General features: G+C 38.6%; 3 protein-coding genes across 3 annotated transcripts; 1 reads left to right on the top strand and 2 right to left on the bottom strand.

The window, feature by feature from the left end:
• Positions 1 to 62: 62 nt before the first annotated feature.
• LOC145484606 (heat shock 70 kDa protein 13-like) lies at positions 63 to 2,702 on the bottom strand. Its single transcript, XM_081463202.1, has one exon. The coding sequence runs from the start codon at positions 2,698 to 2,700 to the stop codon at positions 1,384 to 1,386; it is 1,317 nt and encodes a 438-aa protein (XP_081319328.1). The 5' UTR covers positions 2,701 to 2,702; the 3' UTR covers positions 63 to 1,383.
• Positions 2,703 to 3,948: 1,246 nt separating this feature from the next.
• Positions 3,949 to 5,939, bottom strand: LOC145484590 (gephyrin-like). The gene has a single exon (XM_081463184.1). The coding sequence runs from the start codon at positions 5,837 to 5,839 to the stop codon at positions 3,965 to 3,967; it is 1,875 nt and encodes a 624-aa protein (XP_081319310.1). The 5' UTR covers positions 5,840 to 5,939; the 3' UTR covers positions 3,949 to 3,964.
• A 22-nt stretch (positions 5,940 to 5,961) lies between these two features.
• Positions 5,962 to 21,814, top strand: LOC145484586 (U3 small nucleolar RNA-associated protein 25 homolog). Its single transcript, XM_081463180.1, has 20 exons — positions 5,962 to 6,096; positions 6,235 to 6,283; positions 6,844 to 7,089; positions 8,281 to 8,548; positions 8,825 to 8,925; positions 10,201 to 10,302; positions 10,943 to 11,000; positions 11,422 to 11,474; positions 12,168 to 12,253; positions 13,443 to 13,511; positions 14,077 to 14,191; positions 15,403 to 15,641; positions 16,259 to 16,355; positions 16,813 to 16,898; positions 17,517 to 17,601; positions 18,185 to 18,259; positions 18,570 to 18,641; positions 19,275 to 19,399; positions 19,645 to 19,743; positions 20,294 to 21,814. The coding sequence occupies exons 1-20, from the start codon at positions 5,969 to 5,971 to the stop codon at positions 20,553 to 20,555; spliced, it is 2,415 nt and encodes an 804-aa protein (XP_081319306.1). The 5' UTR covers positions 5,962 to 5,968; the 3' UTR covers positions 20,556 to 21,814.
• Positions 21,815 to 21,823: the final 9 nt, after the last annotated feature.

Here is a 21,823-nt window from a genome sequence, read left to right as displayed (position 1 = left end):
GCATGGTGTATTACATATGTATGGGTTATTGACCAAGTGTCCGTCTCGGTCCATAAACATGCAAAAAAAGAACTTGGCCAATATCCAGCCATCTTGACCGAACAAGCTTGGTCAATAAAGGATTTATTATATGGCTTTCAGGGATATTTTTCCTGCGGGACATGGCGGGTAGTCCCAAGTGGGCAAGATAGCTCCATCTTGTCCACTTGGGTAGCCAATCACACTGCAGGATTTGATTCATCTTGCTCACTCACGAAGCTAGCCATATAATAACGTTAGATCCTGATCAGTCATGAGTCCTTTTACCACTTATACATAAGCATCTGCTATGCTATGCTACTCATAGTGGCCTCGATTTATTTCTGGGTCAGATTAGGACTTGTTTGGGTAAATAGAACATTTACTTTCATAAATAAAATTGAGTGCTATAAGTGGACAATCTGAGAATTTCCACGTTACAACCCAATGCAACTGTGTAAATAGTAATATTGATAATTTTATTACCAGTCTTGAAAAATGAAGAAGGTAGCGGTCAAGTCACATGTAAGTGAGGATTTTCTGATTAATTTTTGATGTAGAAAAAACATTGCTTTGGTTTCTATTTGGCTGGATTGTGCTCTGTTTTCAAGAGAAACTAGGCAAAAGTAGGAAGGTAATACACAACAAACTCTACACAGTAGAAAAAAGAGCCAAATTCAACAACTTCATGCTTAAAGTTGCCCTGACCCAGTTAGGACCATTCTTTTGGCTTTTTCCAATCGATGGTAATATCTATTATTATATTTTATTATAAATCTACTAGATTTCTATCATGATTGCCATTCTCTTATTGGCTACACTACTCACTATCTATTCTGTTGTCGATGGTGAGTAGCCCAGCAGTGTGGAGTTGTTCATAAAGGGTACTTACCATTTACATGGGAAAACCGGAAATTCCAGTTGGAAAATCAAATGGTTCGCGCCATTCCGTTTGGGAAGCTTCTGAAAATATGGGCTGTGATTTGAGTTGATGCTATTTTTCTGCTCTTTTAACTGATATGGATATACTTTATAGCGATTCCTTCTCTCGCAATGTGGCATTCAACTGTTTAATGTTTTTGCCTGAAATTTCCAACCGGATGGTTTCTGTAAATGGTAAGCACCCAAAATCTGATGGTAGCCGCTTTGTGTTTTTGAAGGGTCTGTGAAGAGGGTTGTTCTCAAAATTTTGAACAACTAGTAGATTTATACTGTATCAATTGGATTATTCAATCTCGATTTCTATGCACGACAGATGACTCAGGCTGCACCCTCCTCAACTAACAGATAGAAATCTAGAGCTCATAATCTAATAATATTGTTTAATATAAATTACTAGCTTAAATACATTTTTATATATTTAAATTAAGAGTTAATCTGAATCTTTTTGAGGTTGTGATTTGGCAGTTCTAGGGCCGACACCTGAAGTGGCCACATGCCACCAATGATGCCTGCCTGTATTGCTACTCCTGTGGCTACAGCAAGCTCTGGGTCTATAGAAACATTGGGTTTCTTCCCATTGAAGTACTTTGCAATGAGCTCCCGTACCCTTGGTATCCTGGTGGATCCTCCGACAAGCACTACCTCGTCAACTTCCACCTTAGGAAGGTCAACTTCTTTTAAAACCCTTTCAACAGGTTCTAGAACTTTTTGAAACAAGTCTTCATTCAACTTTTCAAAAGTTAATCGTGAGACCTTTTCTTCAAATATAGCAAGTTTCTTCCCTTGATTCAAGGAGGACAGAGGCAACCTCACCACTACAGCTTCCTCTGACGTCAAATTTATTTTTGTTGATTCAACCTCCTGCCGGAGACGCTGTATGTCTTCAGCATTTGTCAATTCTTCACCAAACCTGTTGTTTATAACTGCCAGTAGATAAGACATGAGTCTTATATTAAAGTCTTGCCCTCCCAACCTGTTATTCCCTGCCATGGCCATAGTTACGAACATCCCACCTTGAATGTTCAACAAGGATACATCTAAAGTACCGCCACCTAGGTCGACCACCATAACATTCGAGACTCCTTCTTTCTTGTGAAGACCGTAAGCCATTGCTGCCGCTGTGGGCTCGTTTATGAGACGGACAACTTTGATCCCAGCGAGAGCAGCAGCCTTTATCGTCGCATTTCTCTGCGCCATGTCGAACTCTGCTGGAACCGACATAACGGCCTGATTGACTGATCTACTGATGTTTTTTTCAGCGGTTCGTTTTAATTCCTTTAATATAGAAGCACCAATTTCTTCTGGTGAAACTAACGTCTGGTTGCCATGAGTTTCAACGACGAACATCGGATTGTTCTTTTCATCGGAAGTAATTTTAAACTGGTACAGGGAAGACAACTTTTGTAAGTCTTCTTTCGAAAACTTCTTTCCAATAAAGCGCTTTGCGTCGTAGATAGTCGATTCTGGATTCAGCTCAGCTTGATCCAAGGCTCTTCTACCCACAAGAACACCATTTTTCGTGAAAGCAACAACGCTAGGGATAACTTTACTGCCATTCTCGTTAGCCAAGATGTCAACATGTCCTGTTATTGCTTGGTAGACTCCTACACAAGAAAATGTCGTTCCCAAGTCTATGCCGATTACTTTAGGTTTGGGAGGAGGGAGACGACTTTGAGCAATGTATCCAGCGACCACAAGAGCGAAAATTCCACCTAGAAAAAGCCCTAAAGAAGAACTCATCTTTGATCTTCTTCGCCCGAATTACCGGAAGACGAAGAAGCTACGGTTTCGACACGTACATGCGTACTGTGTACTGCGCAACCTAAACATCCTTATCGCCAGGGAGGGGTAGGTGGGTTAGAGCAGGTTGTGAGAGGAGTAAATAATTGCTGGGGCGGGCATCTGGCATAAAATAAGAAATTTCTGAAAAATTAAAAAACAAACAAACAACCCACTATCAATAATTTTAATGGTATGGTCATGAGCAACTCATTACAAAAATATCCCTGCATCATGATAAATTTTTCAACTTATTATAATATTTTCTTGTTCGTTAAAAGCACTTCATTCTCAGGTTTGGAGCATTTGTTAAAAATATAGTTCCTGATCAGAGTTCATATTAAAAGTGACTGCCCTCTGTGCAAATTTTTCTAATGTACCACACAAAGAATATCTATTTACCTATCTATAGCTAGTTTAAACCATTGAGCTACAAAGCTCTGAACTTTTACACCAATAATTAATAGTACTAGAGTAGTTTTCAATGGAGTGTTGTGAAACCAAAACCAAAACCAGTGAAAGTAATTGCCTGATTACTTTCAACACTCAATTGAAAAACTACTCTAATATTGAGTTTCCTAATCCATACCTTATGTTGATATCACTTTTCTGTATTAAAATAATTTTCTCATTTCCTCCGTACACAGAATTGAAATTCTCAGGGTCATGTCTGGTTATTTTGCTTTTACATTAATTATATCACAACCCCAGGGGGTGGGGGTGGGGTATTCTCTTATATGGGCTATAGGTCAGTGCAGGCTCATAGGATGTGGTTTTTGAGCGGTTTTGGTCCAAAAAAGGATGTAGATTTCGACCAATTTGGTCTGAAATAGGGTATGTTTTTCACTCTGGCTTGGCATTAGGTGTTTTGTTTAAAAGAAAATATTTTTTTTTCACAGCAACATTGGGAAATTTGTAGCCCTTCTCAAGTGTTCATGCAAATGAAAGCCAATTGGGTATCAACTTTCATTCAGGTCTAAAATTAAACACACATTTGGTCTAAAACATACATTTGGTCTGAAATAGCACAGAGGCTTCAAGGTACGGGTCACACACCCCCACCAAAAACTTTGGGGAGAACCCCCTCCCTGCCCCCAGATCACAATTAAACTAATAATGATTTGGGTGAGCATGTGCTGTGCTATGTAAATCACTGTTCTTTTTAACAATACCAATTTCTTCATAAGTGCAATAAACCTTGAGTCATCCTCCAAGGGTTGTCTGATTAGATTTCACCTATTATTAATGCATCAACAATCTCTCCAGCACCAATTCTGCTTAGATTATCACTCCTGGGTTGCAACACAAGCAGAGCATTAGCAGTTCTCATGCTCAGCAGCCTACTGCTACATTGACTACCAGTAGATATTGCCCATGGTATTGCTTCTCCCGGCTTCCAAGATAAGACAACTCGCTGATACTCCGGCCTTGGATCCAGATCAACAGGCTGTGGCAACTTGGCTTTAATTTTAGTTACCTGAGGATGTTGGAAGCCAGCCAACTTGCGCAGCGCTGGGAGGACAAACAAGTTGAATGTAACCATAGCAGAGACAGGATTTCCAGGAAGGGCAAATATCAGTTTCTTCTTGCCATTGATCGTGGTTGTTGCAAAGGTTGTTGGCTTGCCTGGCTTCATAAATACTCTTCCAAAGTGGATGGTGGCTCCAAGCAGATCTTCCAGAACAGGTTTCAGGAAATCTTTCTCCCCCATTGACACTCCACCCGATGACACGAGAACATCAGCTTTTTCCAGACCAACAGAAAGTTTGTTTTGAAGGTCTTGAGGGTTGTCAGCTGCTATTCCCAAATCAAGTGCCTCAAATCCATGTGTTCTGATCAGTGACTTCAGAGCAATTTTATTGCTGTCCCTGATTTGTCCTGCTCTGGTGTCCTCACCTGGACTGACCACCTCATTTCCAGTAGAAAGAACTGCAACCTTTGGTTTTTGGAATACTTCAACCTCAGTCAATCCCAAAGAAGCCATGAGACCCAGTTCCGCTGGTCCTAGCTTCTGAAGAGCTGTTAGAACTTGTTGACCGTTACTCACATCAAAACCAATGGGCCTTATGTCCTGCCCAGGCTTAGGAGTTGCAAGAATTTTAATCCTTTTCTCAGTTCTTCCTTCATTGTCACTTTCAAGTAATTCAGTATCTTCAACTTGCACAACTGCATCGGCTCCTGGTGGCAATGGTGCACCTGTGGTAATGCGCATCACATGACCGGAAGTCACACTACAGGCTGTGACCTCCCCTGCAGTGACAGGACCTAGGACCAAACGTTCCCCGGGTCCATCTGACGCCAACACAGCATACCCATCTTTGACTGATGCAGGGAACGCAGGGAATGGCTCTTTGGCAAACACATCTGAAGCCAGTATAAAACCTAGTGATTCTTCTAAGGTTATAACCTTCTGTGGAAGGCGTTGAGAATTTGCCATAATCATAGAAAGGGCTTCATCCATTGGAACAAGAGGATATGGAGAATGACGATCTCTCTCTGCAACTCTGCTGAGATCTCTAATTGCTTTGCCATGGGCCTTATGTGGACATGTATGGTGGGTCGAAACTGAAGAATGGGTGGGACCTTGCATGGATGCATGGGTAACACCCACATTTGGACTATCGCGCAACACTTCTATTGCATGTGGCAAAGCAGGTAGAACAAACTGAAAACATTCCTGGGATCCCTTGAGACTTCCTGGCAAGTTGATAATAATTGTCCTGTTCCTTATTCCACAGGTTGCCCTGGACAACATGGCCATTGGTGTGACTTTAAGTGACTCGCTCAACATTCCAAGTGAAAGACCTGGCGCAGGCTTTTCAATGACTTCCGAGGTCACTTCAGGGGTGATATCTCTTGGAGAAAAACCCGTCCCTCCAGTTGTTAACACAAGGTGCAACTCTTCCAAATCGCACCATTTGAGAAGTACTCTTTTGATCTCGTTTCGTTCGTCAGGGACACAATCACACTGAACTTCGCTAACATTTAGTTTAGAGGACTTCACTAGCTTCTGCAAATTTGGCCCACTCTTATCCTCGGCTTCCCCACGAGAGCATCTGTCGCTAACAGTTAAAATTCCGACCTTCACTACAGCGGACATCTTGGATTCATGGAGATGTGAAACGAGTTGTCTTCAGAGATGCACGAATTGTTTTACGAAGTTTACCGAAGAAATCCGATGATTCGTCGGTCACCCTAGTACCCAGTCTTAATCTGTTCAACATTCAAGATGGCGAAAGGCAAGAGAGGGAATGGAAGAAGACAGCACGATCGAACGAAGAAAAACGGTAAAAAACCATCAAAAGGTCAAAAGCGGTATCTTAAAGAATATGGAAAAGAGCATCCTGTGGATACAGAGTAGGTTTCTTCCCAGGTGTCTTTTCACATTAGATAACTGGGTTTGTTGACATATTTCGTTTGTGCACGTGTGTTGCGAATCCACAAGCTTTCTTGACCAACTTGTGTTGTTGCCGTCTTTTTTCACTTATCCTTTAGACACGGGAAAAAGGTGAAGAGACCAAGGCAAGAATTCAATAGAGCTCAGGTAATGAAAACACTTAATTACTAGACTTGTGCTGCTTCAAAGTTTAAAACTTATTTCAGACTTTGCTCCACAAGGATCCTAAAAGAAAAAAAAAAAAATTAAAGTAGCACGGCTTAAAATCCATTTGATATCTTGTAGTTCACGCAATGAGAAGGAATCAGAAGTTGGTACCATACATTTTGATACTCCCCAGGGGGGCCCTCCAGGGGACTCCCAAATGAAAAGGTCAGGAATACTCATCAGAAAATCTGAATTAAACCCCTTAAGGACACCAATCTGGGCATAGTTTGAATGCGTTGAATGCATTGAATGCAGGTATTTTTGAGCGAGTTTTGGAACCATCCCTTTCTCATGGCCGTGGAATAAATGCTTTGGATCAAGTTGAATCGGTGTATCAAGGTTTTCTAAGGATCAGTTGTCCCCTTCTATCCATTAGATTCTAGCAAACTTAACCTGTTTTAACCCAGTGCCAACTCACAGTAAATAACTGCTAGTTGCGTCAAGCAATCATAATTTGCAAGTTTTGGCTAATAGTCTTGGTTCTTTTCTTTTTTTCTTAGAATCATGAATCAGAGAGTTCAGATAGTGAACAGGAGATTGCTAATCCATACTTAGAGTTGGTGAACACATTAGGCATCAATTCTAGATTATACACAGACGAGTTAAAAGAGAAATGGAAAGAGAATGAGAGTGAAGGAGATGAAGATGAAGAAGAAATGGAACAAGTTGAAAGTGAGGAAGAAGTTGCAGAAGTTAGAAAGCATGTTAATGGTGACATAGCATCGACAGAACCAGAGGGATTTCAGGTACCCATCTAGAGATTTTATCTTTAAGATCGATAAGGTAACCTGACCTTTGCTAAGTGCCTCAATGCCAAATAACCAAATAAACCCTGGTATGGACTTCACTAGGAGGGTCTCCCCAAAAATATGTACCGGTAGTAGGCGGAGAATAAGAAATTTTGTCTCTGCATGCCCCAACCAAAACAAGGTAAAATGTTTTTTTCAGTTTTTATCAGACAACTATAATAAAGCACTTTTAATTATTATATATGTTATCAGTAGTTTAAAATGAATTTTAGGTCAAAGTGATTTTAAACTAGTTTGATTTGTATGTTCCTTCCTTTGTTCCAGATTTACAACCGTGTTCCTTAAACAAAGGAAATGCAAATCAACCTACAAGTAGTTTGAAATCATTTTGACCTGAGATTCATTTTAAGCTACAGGATATACATGAAGAATGAAGCATTGAAGCTGAGCAACTTGCTTGTTCACAAATTTGGACATGATTATTATTGTGATATTGTGATTATTGTTTCATTTTCAAGTTTTCAACCAAATTGTCATTATCTTCAGCTTGCTAAGGTAATGAAATGGTATCAAAAGTAATAAAACTTTACGATTGTTTCTCATGTAAAAACATTTTGGACTCTCAGGACCACTAGATGGTGAGTTTTTTGAACCCTGCACTAGGTCAGAATGTGAAAAAAAAAATGGACTTTGTAAATTTAAAGTACTGTAGTATTTTCTTGTTTAACGAGCAAAGAAATTCTTTAATAGTTAGGGGTGTGCCCCGTCTCCAGTTTTTAAAGAGATGTCTCCCTTGTTCTCCGGGCTAGAGAATGATCTAGACGGGAGTAATTAGTGGTCAAATTGTTAACTGTCTGTCTAATCAGGGATAGTGAGGATTGATAACAATAAAGCCATTGCAGTGTTGATCTGTAAAGAAATGTAAGTAGGAATGAGTGAAAATTCTGTCTGGAAAGGGTTGCTTGACAGTAGAAAAGGATACCAAGAGAAATTGGCAAGAGAATAGACGTATAGGGAAATTGCCTGTACCTTGCACAAGTACAGTTCATGACCTTTTCTCTTTAGTACAGTTTGCATACCACAGTAAAATATAACATCACGTGACTGATTATAATGATTTACACAGAGATGAATCATCAATCAACACATTCTATGTTTAGTATAACTCTTGTCTTGGTTTCACCACAGAATGAAGGAGAAGAACAAAATAGTGATACTGGCTTTGACACAGCTCAAAAACGTTACACCACTAAAGCTGATAGTAATGACAGAAATGATGATAACAATGATGATGAGGAGGGGGATGATGACAGTGATAAGGATGACGATTTTGGTGACAGTGATGAGCAAACTGAAAATATTGGCGATGATTATAGAAAAGAAAATGTAGTAAATGAAGAAAGTGATGATGATGACGAAAAGGAGGATGATGATAATGGAAGTGACAAGGAACATGGTAAAGGAAAAACTTTAACAGGTGTAGTAGTTGCTTAATTCTTAAATCTCAGGCAGTGCTAAGGACTTGGGTTCTTTGATCTGTTCTTGACAAAGAAAAAGCAGCTAGTGGAAATGAAACATTATTTTACCAGTGAAATGTGTCAGATAGTGTATATTAATTTTGTTGTTGTCTTCAGGGGAGATTTCTATTATCATGGTTTTAGTCTGTGATTAGAATATCAAGATGTGGTTTATTGATTGCATAGTACATTATTAAATATATACCTCTCTACAGGATCTAGAGATCCATTTACTGTTCATTTTGAGCAAGACCTCGACGAAAGTGTTGAGAAGTCTCTTGGCAATCTCAGAACATGGCAGCAGAAAACAAGAAAAGTAAGTAACAATAATTATTAGTCTCAATAATACATTGATGTACAACCAAATTCTATGAGCTGGTAATAATAGAAATGTGTTGCAATCAGTAAGGGGAAATGATATCTAATGTATAGATTTAGCCAAGCCTAAAAGCGGAGCTCCTGATTGCAATAATGGACCATAAAGGAAAAAGAGAATGATTTTATCTTGGATCAGAAACTCAAAAAATGATCAATTGTGAGCATGTAATAATTTTGTTCAGCATGTGGTTTTGTTATTTTTTTCCAGGTAAATTTTAACAAACTATACCCAATAAGCCTAACCAAGATTGTATAAATTACGCACGCAATATATTAAGCAGTTTCCAAGAAATGATTGTGCAAGGAATATGTCAGAAGAAAAGTCAAGAATGCCCCAGGGGTTACTTTACACCAAAATTTTGCCTTTCCGAGTACTCCCTCCTTCTCCCCCAGAGAAATAACCTGACTTGAGCCCATCATCCAATTGGAAAACAAGTAGCTGGTCAGCAGTCAACTTCAAAAAAAAAAATGTAACCTCGATGAGCTGTAAGCCTGAGCCCACAATATGGTCATGTGATACTGGTCAGTGGATAGCTTGTTGTGACAGCTGTCAATTAACAATAGCTTGGATGCCCATAAATTAAAGATGTAGTCATGGTAATGGTGCTACTCTCTTAGTTTCTAAAGTATTAGTGTACGGACATACGGACAGTCATGTGACAACCAAAATTTTTCAGATCAATGGGTTACCACATTTTCTAAGGTATGGGGCTCCACTCGCATGCCACAGATTATGCTATCCATTGGATAAATCACTATCCAGCTTATAAGTGTTAACAAAACAAACCACGCTATCTGCTGGATAGTGTTATCCACCTTTGAAACAACCCAGGCCAGGCTCATTATGTTATTAATAGTAAATAGATAAAAAATCATCCATCAAAACTATAGCAGCTGTATCAGGTTTTGCTGAGTAGAACTGTTAGTAGCTTTTTATCTTCACTTATTAATTTCATTTTTTTAACAGTAGCATCTTTCTGACATTTCTACCATGTTTTTATAAACCACAATTTTACCATGATCATTTCTTTCTTTCTTCACGTGGATAACACTGTCCACCACACAAATTGTTGTGCTGTGGATAAGTGCTAACGCCTTACAGAAAACCGAAGCTATCCAGTATTTAGTGATTTTACCTAGTGGATCTAGCATTATCCACACTTTGAATAACTAGGGCAGAACAGCAACAACACTTTTTATCCTTCATTCTCAGATTCCTTCATTTGGTAGCGTAACTGAAATAGTTCCATCTGCTGAGGATTTACCCACTGTAGATATGAACATTGAGAAGCAAGCAACATTTTCTGATTTGAAGGTAATGCTCAGAGTGTTGTCATCTACAAATAGATGAAAAGTATCAGATTGGCTTTGGTCAAATGTTTTGGTGTTATTTTTGTAATACAGTGTCTCTGAAAGGTTAGTATGTTAATAATAGATTATTGTAATCATGGGACGATATTTTTCAAGTGTGGATTCAAAACGCTTTATTTACTTTGTTAATTGTCCAGAGACTTTTCTTGTTCTTTCAACATTTTTTTGCAGTCATTATGTTGAAAAACATGCTAAAACCACCCTGCTATTTACAAGAATTCATAAACAACAGGCTAGTAAACAGTAAAGCAAAACATCTTTTAATCTGACGTAATAACGAAGCTGACAAGGGACTTGCTACACAATCTAGTAAAACCTGTTTAAACCAGTACAGTAAATCTTCTTGAAAGTTCTAGTAAGATAGTTCTTGAATGCATAAAAATTGGCAGTCCAAAGTTTCTAAAAGTAAATTAAAGTCAGTATATGAAAAAAAGACTTTTTGTTTCATCTTTTAAAATAACAGTCTGCATTTTCCAAGAGTGCAATGAATGCAATTTTTTCCAACACATTACCATCAAAAGTTCTGACTAACAATGATCTGCCAGTCAATTTGTGGCCATCATTTTAAATTTATCTTCTTGCAGGTAGAAGCAAGACTTACTCAAAAATGGCAGGCCATCAATAAATTACCTGCCTCTGAAGGTGTGTCATTTTATATTTCATCTGATTTTAATTTTTCCTTACGATCAGAATTGCACGTCTAGTAAAAAATTGTAGAGAGAGCATTTTCAATCACAAGGCCAGCAGCCATGCAAATTTCTTGAAACAAAATAAAGTGTTTAAATACATAAGAAAAGCTGCTATTTTATTGTTTTGAGACACCAATATGGCTGCTGAGAAGTCAAATTTATAAACAAATAAATAAAATGACAGCTTAATATATGGTTACAATATTATTATACAGAAGTAGAAATCTCTTTTCTGACTTTGACATTTGCAGCAGGAATTTATTTTTGCTCCCCAGGTTTTAAATCATAACTGCTTTGTAAATCTTTCTTATCTATTTAGTCGTTTCTAACATACATTGTGCCACTTTTATATAGTTTGGATATTTATTTGACAGGTGTGTTCACTCCTCTTCAGCGGGATCTCTTTCATAAGATCAACTCATATCAGGTCAGTAAAAACTATTTAAATAGATTTGTTAAGTCACAGATGTTTCCTACTAATTTTGCATATTATGAGAGGGAAGTCGGTGTTATGTGATTGCTTAGTTATTTATGCATCAAGTTATTAATCTAAACCAGCCACTAAACGTTCAACAAATTGGTTGCTTGGTTAGTCTGTCAGTCCATCAATCCATCGATACAACCATCCATTTGTCTGTCCGTTGGCCCATCAGTCAGTTGGCTGCTTGGTCAGTCCATCTGTTGGTTGGTTTATCAGTTAGTTGGTCTGCAAATCAGTCAGCTGCTTAGTTAGTCCATCTGTTTTTCCATCTCTCTGTCCATCCATCCCTCTGTGAGCCCTCTAGTTGTTCAGTTCAATCAGTCAGTCAGGCTTATGGAATTGGGTGGGTACAGTGTCAGGGGTTTCATTGTAAAATGTTTTCAGCAGTAGGGCAACTGGTTTCACAGGCAGACAAAACTTTTTGAACTGAACTTCTTTATAGGAAGGACTTTTTTGAGATGGTCAAACCAGGTGGGCAAAATCATCCTCACAGTCAGTCGATTTGCCATGGTGCCCAGCTACTTAATGAAACCCCTAAATGTGCATAGTTACTGTAATATGCAGAAGGTTCTATCTAGAGTTGCCCCCTGGCACTCATGATGCTGAGTAGTTCATGACTCAATTCTTATCTAATTTCAGGATGTATTTTATTCCAACCGAACGTTCCAAAATGGCGATGAAATAAGAAGGCTTTATTGTCTTCATGCTGTCAATCACATTTTGAAGTAAGACTGAATTAATTTCTGAACATAAGCTATGACATTTTGAAGTAAGACTGACTAATTTCTGAACATAAGCTCAACATAAGATTGTATAATACATGCACATGCAGTTACATGTAACTGCAATTTGTTGGAGTAAACAATAAGGAGCACCAGTCTTACCCTTCTGGTCAGCAGCATTAAAATACAGGCATGTGCAGGATTCTTCTAGCCTGCGAATGCAGACGTATTTCCGGCTGTCGCTTGTCTCTGCCGAAAAATAACGTCTGCGAACCCAAGCCAGGAAAGGATTTCTGTGATGTAGGAATTTTAAGCCAATCACAGTTTAGCTCAAGTAGCCCCAGAACTACTGCGTGAGGTATTCGCTGTGAGGAGCGCTCGAGTTTCATTGTATCATGGAATCTGATTGGCCAAAGAGAAACAAAAGTCATTAAATCACAGAAATCGTTTCCTGGCTCGGGTTCACAGATGCTATTTTTTGGCAACTGCCAGAAATACGTCTGCATTTGCAGGCTAGGATTCTTCCTGTTCTTGGACCAAAGGACAATGTAGCATTCAACTTTTTTTTCGAGCATGGGGTCTTTTTTTAGAGGCTTTTTCAACTCTCCTGTCCCTCCCTGTCTTTCCACTGTTTTATCAGTGCGACAGGTGCCTGTTTTTTCCCTTCTGTATGGGCGTTTATGACTGGTTGCTAGGATTTGCCAGCCATGGGAGTGGTCTCCATCTACAGCAGGAGCTGGCTGCTAATAGTGGGAGCTACTGAATGTCCTAGGCACCCAACCTCCACTCTGCAAGGCAGTTGTTAACAGTTCTGCAATTCATATGATAATAGTAACACTGGAATTTATATTATGGACTATTATATTTTTTTACTAGGAATTGGGAATGAAGATTTTGTTATTTCTTTTGATTATATAATTAAAAAAACCAACCCTTATAAATGTCAAATTAAGGGTGTCAATTTGATCTGGAAACAGTGGAGGAAGAGTCTCTCCAAGGATGTACCACCGCTAAATTCCTATCCCAGTTTTTATTACTATTTCTTATTAATATTGAACTATTTTTTTTTGTCTGGAAGGTATATGTGACTTGTAAAATATCACAAATGTTATACCTGAAGCTTTATATATGATTTATCTTGGTTCACAATGCAATCAGTTATTTGTTATTAATTTGTTGCATGATACAACAGGACACGTTCCACAGTGATAAAGAACACAGCTGAAATTGTTCAATCTTGGAAAGACAAGAAAGACATTGGGTAAGTCCAGTGACTTTTTGAAGCATTGTAAGCAGTGGCTTTCATGAAGCTGAAATATTTTGTGCAAATTTTGGTCAGATTTTGTTTTTTCCAGAATCGTTTTCTCAGGCAAGTGGTTAAAGTAATCTCAGGTCTAAGTCCTCCTCTGAGGTCTTCCTCTGGGATCCTCCTCCAGGTCCTCCTCCAGGGTCCTCCTCTCCACAAACTGGTAATGGTCTCAGTATTTCTGAGTTCTGTTACTTAAATTCACTCTTGTAAAATATCCAACTGATGTGCCTGCCCTCTGCATTCTGGGATGTATCACCATTTTATGTTTATTTATTGACAATAATATCATTTAATTATTTAAAGGGGCTTCAAAGAAACCCTGATGTGGAATGTTGCTGATGGCGAGCATCTTTCATTTCTTAGTTTAACATTTATTTTTACATGGAGAACTATCTGTTGTTTGAAACAATACAACTGTAAAACATTCCTACCTCTATGGTTAAATAAATTGCTATGTTCTATTATGTAGCTGCATATCCTAGCATACATTTACAAAGGTATTAATTTTCTCTCACAGTGAACAACGTGATCAAGGACTAACAAGGCCAAAGATAGTGATTTTGGTTCCATTCAGAGATGCAGCATTAAAAGTGGTTGAAGTGTTGATGCAATTGATCTGCCCAGGAGAAGAGGTAAGATAACAGAAGGCGGCATGGGCATGTGCTACCTGATGATGTCAGGGCCAGGGGTCAGGGGTCAGGGTGTGTTCTACCTGATGAGCACAGGGTCAAGGGTCAGCAATGTTGAATTATACTTCTTTTGTTTTCTTTTTAAATACTGGTAGTCTCTCAATGCTCTTGCATTTTGGTGAGAGCTTTTGTTGAAGGAAAATGAAGATGTCACACTCAGTTTAAAATTTGAATGTACTATTCACTTGAATGGGTCACACTCTGCCTCCAGTGGCCAATACAACCAGAGCTTATCATTGTTTCTGTAGCATGAAACAATTAGGATGTTTCTACTCTCTCCCTGGATGGGATTTTAGTCCATCCTAGAGTTACTCCTCAGCATTCAATTCACTGGTACCCATTTATGCTCTTGCCCAAGAAAACACACACAAAGATCCTGGCCAAGGTTTCGAACCTGAGCTGCTCAAGCTGGAGTCCAGGTTGCCAACCATTAGGCCATTATGCCTTCCCTGTGACTATTAGGGGTTACATTATGTTTTTTGCATGGCACGTAGAGAAATCTATTGTATTCCCTATGTTGTTTGAACCATAATAATATATAATAATAATAAAGTTTTTTGGGCGCATTTAGAAAACTCGATGCACTTACATTACTATATAAGAAAAAAAATAAATTAGTTAACACCTACACAATGTTTCTTATAACAGTAATACATAAAATAAATGAAATAGTTAATTTAAAAATTAGGTGACATGAAAGCTACGTGCAGTTCCTCATATAATAAATCAAAAATAAAATTTCCAAAACAAGAATGTTTTGAGGGCAGATTTAAAAGATGAAAGAGATGCTGTATTTTTAATAGAATCCGGTAGTAAGATTGTTCCGTAATATAGGTGCGGAGAAAGAAAAGGCATGTTCACCATATGTCACAGAGTTCACAGTAGGGACAGTAAAAAGAAGTTTAGAGGATGAGCGTAGGTTTCGTTGCAGGTAGTATTGTTGTAGGAGGGATGACAAGTCCGTAAGGTCTTGACTTGTCAAAGCTAGACAACCTTTGTGACTGAGTTACCTTTAAATATCAGTAGCCCTTGTTGACCCACCAGTGGCATGAGGAAACCAACATATGAGAAACACAATTTTGAAAAAAGTCTGCACCAGGTCTAGTGTCGACCCCCAGTAATGCATGGTAAAACCCTTCTCTTATCATTTGCAGGGCCAAGTTATGAACAAGAAACGCTTCTATGATGAGTTCACTGAAAATGATGATGGTGACAGTTCTAAAGACTTTGGGTCTGAGGACTTTAAACAGATGTTTGCAGGAAACATTGATGATTGTTTCAGGCTGGGAATTTCTGTCATGAGAAAATCCATGAAACTTTATGCAAAGTTTAACTCTTCAGACATCATTATTGCTTCACCCCTTGGTTTGAGGACAATCATAGGAAATCAGGGGTAATAATTTTTAAATATTTATTTGTGTTGCAACACTTCTCCAGCTTTGTATGCAGTCACAAATAATTATTGTGAAGAAAAAAATTGTACAAATGATTTTGCAGTTCAATATAAAAGTAGACAAGTCTCTTTGATTTTCTGTTCTTTGAACGAGTATTTTCTGTGGTCTCTTTTCATCTCTCAAATGGTGAAACTACTACAGCCTTAAATCCAGTAAGAACAAATTTTAACCAGAGCCGTGTATAAGTAAACATAGGTCAACACACAGCAACAAGAAAATAGTGCAATCTATAAAAAAAGCCAAAAAACAAATGGTGAACCCCTGTACTACTCATGGCTGTTCTGGTCACTGACCTGTACTTGTAAATAATAATTAGGTTTTTGGACAAAATGCTGACTGCTCACGTCATGGCATAATTTAATGTACATTAAATAGCTCACTTGGTGTAATGATATCTCCAAATACTCGGAACTAACATTGAGAAAATTTGTAAGGCAATTAGTAAGGTGACCTGATATTTTGACTTTAGTGCTGACAAGTGGATGGTCAGTATATGAAGGTAGATTTAAGGTAATCAGATTGTCAGTATTAAGTGCTGGCTGTGATTTCTTTATAGAGAGAAGTTCTACGAGTATGATTTTCTTTCATCAATTGAAGTTGTCATTATGGACCAAACAGATGTCTTCCTGATGCAAAACTGGGAACATGTTCTGGTAACCACAATATGAGAAGAATAAGTTATTTAGTTATCATTATAATATAGATGGTACCCTGCATGCACTCTGATTGGTCAAAAACCCTTGTTTTATCAGAGTATAAAGCATAGAAAAAGCGTGTTTTATTGTTTTTCGCCACATTACCTCCATATCATAAAGCAAATGAAGACGCCTAAGCCATGTATTACACTGTGATAAAAGACTCCAGACATTTGAGAACACTCAAGAAATGTAGAAAATACTCGCCTGCGGCTCAGGTTTTCTACATTTTCCTCATGTTCTCAAATGCCTGTCATGTTTTATCACAGTGTAATACGCGGCTTAGGCTCCTTTATTTGTTAAATGAGGTTATTTTTGTACTCTCACACCCCCTCAATAGAATGTGAGCTCTTCACAGCTTCTTTTCGGGCTGGCCTGTTTTTGTGAACTAAGTTGTTGCTCTGACTTCTTGCAGCACATTTTCGATCACCTTCATCGGCAACCTAAAGATTCTCACGATGTGGACTTTTCTCGTGTCAGAATGTGGTGCCTGAATGGATGGTGAGTGTGTTGTGACATTTCGACCATTACAATGTTTAAAATCGTAAGTATGCTTGGATTTTGTAGAAAATAGTTGATTTCCTTTAAAGACATTACAGCATAGACTTGGTTTACTGGGTGGGTTGTTCAAAGAAAGAATGACAGGTACTGTAGATAACCCACTATGCTGTCGATAGCAAAGTACCAGTCAAAACTTGAGTGCCAACTAAGTGCCAGAGTATCCTGGTGCCAAAGAGTGGTAGTCCTGCACTAACAAGACACTTGCTTTGGACCATACCTGCAAGTTCAAGCTCTCAAAATGTTGTCGTACATGTACCCAAATTTGCAATTAGCCAATCAGAAGCTGTGTGTACTGTCCTGATATCCTGCGATATCAAGTCTTTGATATGGTTATGATTTCATGGTCACTTGCTCAACTTTGAGGATTGTAAAAACCCAGCAATTGTTCCTCTTATGGTATGTTTAGGAAGTATACCAGGATGGTTTGGTCCTGCCATGGGTATTTTGGGTGGACCAAACTTTCCTGGTATGCTGCTGAAGTGTATCAAAAAGGTATGATTTGCTGTAAATTTTTGGTCATATACAAGTTTTCTTTAATTGTTCTTTTTTTGTTTGCAGGTCTAAATATTACAGGCAGACTCTAATATTCAGTAGTTTTGTATCACCTGAAATGAATTCACTCTTTAACAGGCACTGTTACAATATCCTTTTACAATTCATTTAATTGTTTGTTTGTTTAATTACTCAATTGAAATCTGCAATCAAACATCTAAGGCATAATCAAAACTAAGGCCCAGGTTCAGTTGATATGTATAGACAAGAGAGCATGACATGGGATTTGTCTGATGATGGAAGATTCAATCTACTCTTTGAAGTTAGTAGGATTTAAAAGAGAATACTTACATGGGCTGAATTTAAACTGGGGACAAATTATCCATCTGAAACGAATCAGCCATCTGACATGGTAATTCATCTGCCTGAGACGGATAAATCATCTAGCTATAAATTCTGTGTTTAGAAGACTTGCTCACAGATGAATCAGTCAAAGATTGATTTGGCTGGATAATTCTCCTTAGCACTGGATTTATACCAAAATTGTCCCCTAATATAATTCGGCATCGGATAATTTGTCTTTAGTAAAAATTCGGCCATTTAGTATGGTTCTATTCTTTTGTAAAAAAAATGCAGCTATGGGAAAAAAATGTTATCACTAACCGGGTTTTACTAGCAGACCAATGCATAGTATTTGTGGTTGTTCCTGTTAAGTTCCTTGACTATTACCATATTTTGCTGGAAAAGTGAAAATTTCTTTGTCAGACATACCAGGTTCAATTTGCCAAGTAGCAGTGCAGGTTCCTCAGGTAAGGACTCAATTTGAAAGTCCTGCATTTGGCTTTTGATTGATCATTCTTTAAGACTTGTATTGTAGCAAAGTCATTGACTTGCATAGTATGTCATGTTCAAAACTTGAATTGTTACCTGCAGCTGCAGGTTGAAATCCATTAATTTTATAGCTTGCTTGTGCTTTGCTTGTAACATCAGAGTTTCTTGTTTCATGCACATATTAATGCAGTAAAAACACCCTGTCACCAATGGGAGGATTTCTTGAGATTGACTTCCCTGTGACATTTTTTATGTTGCCTAATTTGTTATATCTGGTTTCTCGAATAGGCTTTCCATCGTTTTGACTGCTCCAATTTTTCTGAAGCAGCTGACAAAAGATTCCATACCTTCATTAATGAGGTACCTTTGTAAGACTTTCCTTAGTTGTGACAGTTTCATTTTGCACTGAAAAGATCAATTTTCCTATTCTTGGTGTCTTGAATGTTTTCTTAGTGTCCGTATCTTTGGAACGTACCATGATTTGTAGCATGCAGCGTAGACATATTGCTACTAGCTCAGGATGGGGATGCATGTCCTTTTCAAGCCTCTCCCACTAGGGCGGATGCAGGATTTTGGAGAAGGAGGTATAAGATATTGAATGCCAAAGCCATCCTCCTCCAGAATATTTTTAAAATCGAGGTCCTCATAACTGAATTTTTGTCACTCTGAGGCCAAGTCAGCATGTTATAATGTCTCTTTTTTTTAATTTAGGGGGTTTGACCAAGCCCCCCCCCCCCCAAATCCCCACTAGATTCCCCCCAGTCCGAGCAGTTTTTCAGGTTGTCAAAGCCATTGTAATATTTTTAAAAGAGCACATTGCATTAATTAAAACCACCCCACTGATGCTACAGCTAGCCAAACAACTTGTTAATTCAGACTGCAACATGTAAACCATTAAAATAGACCACATTTCTTTTCGAGACAAATACTTTACATTTGTCTACAGGACTTGATGTAGATTTGCAAACCATTCTGTCCCAATATCTCTTGTAGATTTTGCCAGAGTTCAAAGGTTCTCTAATGGGTTACACAGCCATTTTTGTCCCATCTTACTTTGACTTTGTGCGGCTGAGAAATTACTTCAAACGGGAGGCCATAGAGTGTGCGCAGATTTCAGAGTGAGTACTGTTTGTGCGTCATCTACACATGGTAAATATGGATTGAAAGACGTTGCAAACATCTGGATCAAGTAAAGGCTAATTCAGTGTTGTGTAATCACAGCACAAGCCATGCAACATAAGGTTCTCCAATTGATCAAGAGAAATTTGCTGCAGAACTCTTTTAAGTTGTGTATTCACCTTTTTATTTGCAATAAATTTACGAAATAACTTATTTTCAATAATTTTGCAATGCTCTTTTACAGGTACTCGCAACAGAAGGAGATACAGAGGGCTCGTACATATTTCCAGCAAGGAAAACGACCGTTTCTTTTGTTTACAGAAAGATTTTACTTTTTCTTTAGGTAAATGATTGTTATGACTGTCAGACCTGTATACAGAGATTTAATAGCAAGAAAAATGATGTCTCTATGAGAGAGGCAGCCAAAATCCAGTTCTTTAGGTCACTGACATGATTTACATTAAGGTCTCTGTTGGTTAATCATACGCTTAGGCTGAAATGTTCAACTTAGAGTCTGGAAGTTCACTCCATTATTGATTAGATCTCCATACATGAACATAGCAATGACCTTATAGGTCCTCAATGCGTGCGAACAACTACAGCTTCTTAGTTCACTCTGTCTGCATTGTGATTTCTGCATGTATTGCGTGCCTATAATCCTGGGAAAGAACATTTTCTTATTGTCCGCGATAGAGTTAGAGTTTATTTGAATTGGGAGACGACCTCACTGATTACCAGTGATCTCAAATGGGGTTTATTCTTTCGTTGAGTCGTCTGTTATTCCTATCACCCATCTGCTTGTGAGCCTTGTTCTCAAGGATAGAAGAGAGACCTTGGTAAGCGAGGTTTCACTTTTGTGAACGTAAGCATTATTCTTAAATCCTCTCTTTTAGGTATCGAATCCGAGGGATTAAGAACATCATATTCTATGAACTCCCACATTACTCCACCTTCTACACTGAGATTCTGAACTATATGGACACAAGAAAGAGTCGTTCAGACTCGCAAATCAATCCAGTGACTTGCACTGTCTTGTACACAAAGTCTAATGCGCTATGTTTAGCCAGAGTGGTGGGCACACAGCGCTGCCGTCACATGATATCTTCCGATAAGCAGGTGTACATGCTAGTTACTGGTGGCGACGAGGACACGTGAATGGTTATGGTATTCTTGTACACGCACTGTGTAAAGAATATACCTTGCAGTCTAGCGAAGCCCTGAATACAGTAGCTGTCAGCTTTGGGTATTGAAATGGCAGTAGTTGCTCTTGCCAAGCCCAAGCCCAAAGCCAAAGCCAAGAGGCCATGTGCTGAAATCATTCCCTGCTGAGCAGACCGCCGAGACTCAATATTGATGGCATGATTCTACAGAGATCCACGTCTCCCTTGGGTTGTTTCTTATGTGTGAACAATCAAGCTCAAACCAACAATTAAGCCACAGTACACTGATCTCGTTAGGCTTATATAGTCCTGGATATCATTATATCTGATCTCAGACATTTGGACGACAACCACTGGTATTGGTCGTTTGGTGGCAGTTATGAACGTCGCAAAGAATTGCACCCTAACTAGTATATTCAAACAGAATGAAACTGTCAGTTTGTTTTGTGCAGTTGATGCAGGCATCGAGGTTAACATTTCTTAAATTTTATCATGAGCTGTTGTTACTAGTAACAAAATTTAGTAAACGCACATGGTGTTCTCTACTTGTCTTCTTTATGGTGTTCTCTACTTCTCTTCATTACGTGTAATGTTCTATAAAATTTCTCTTTCTTTGATATCAAAGTGCAAATAAACTAAACCGCAGTAAGGAGAGTCAGAATGTTTTCTGCGCTGCTCGAAGTCAGAAGCAAAGCAAGCATTTGGAAGCCACAAATGTCGAACGCGGAACCCCCAACCTGAAACTGCCTCTTGTTGTTTGCCGTTAACGCGAAAACCCCGAGGCTAAATGTCTCTAATGTCATCCCAGGGGGCACTCCCTTAAATTTTGGTTAGGTGTGTGCCGCGAAAGGTCTTAAACCCTGGTCCTGTTTAAGGATGAAGCAAACGCAAGTCGATGCCCTATTTAAGGCATTGAAACCCGAAAAATGGCACCCTGTTCAAGGGAATAACAAAAACTAAGAATGGCGTGAACGGGTCAACTTAATTTCGTTTCTAAACATGCATTGCGGGTTAAGTATCAAGGATAGAATTTGTTTTTTGTTTAGCTAGGCATTGACGCACTGGAATTTTAGATGATACAATTTAGGTACCCTATCTAAGAATCACACCTACTGTATTTAAGGATCGGGAACCTCAAAAACCATACCCTATCCCCGCTGCACATACCTATATGGTCAATATATGGGAGTACGCCCCCCCCCCCCCCCGGGAACGTCATACACCGATTCTATGGTTCATGCAGCTGAAGCTGTGATTATGAAA

This window comes from Orbicella franksi, chromosome 4, assembly GCF_964199315.1.
Source record: "Orbicella franksi chromosome 4, jaOrbFran1.1, whole genome shotgun sequence".
Lineage (NCBI taxonomy): Eukaryota > Metazoa > Cnidaria > Anthozoa > Scleractinia > Merulinidae > Orbicella > Orbicella franksi.
Note: the sequence above shows the minus strand (reverse complement) of the source record. Positions and strands in the feature narration are given on the sequence as shown.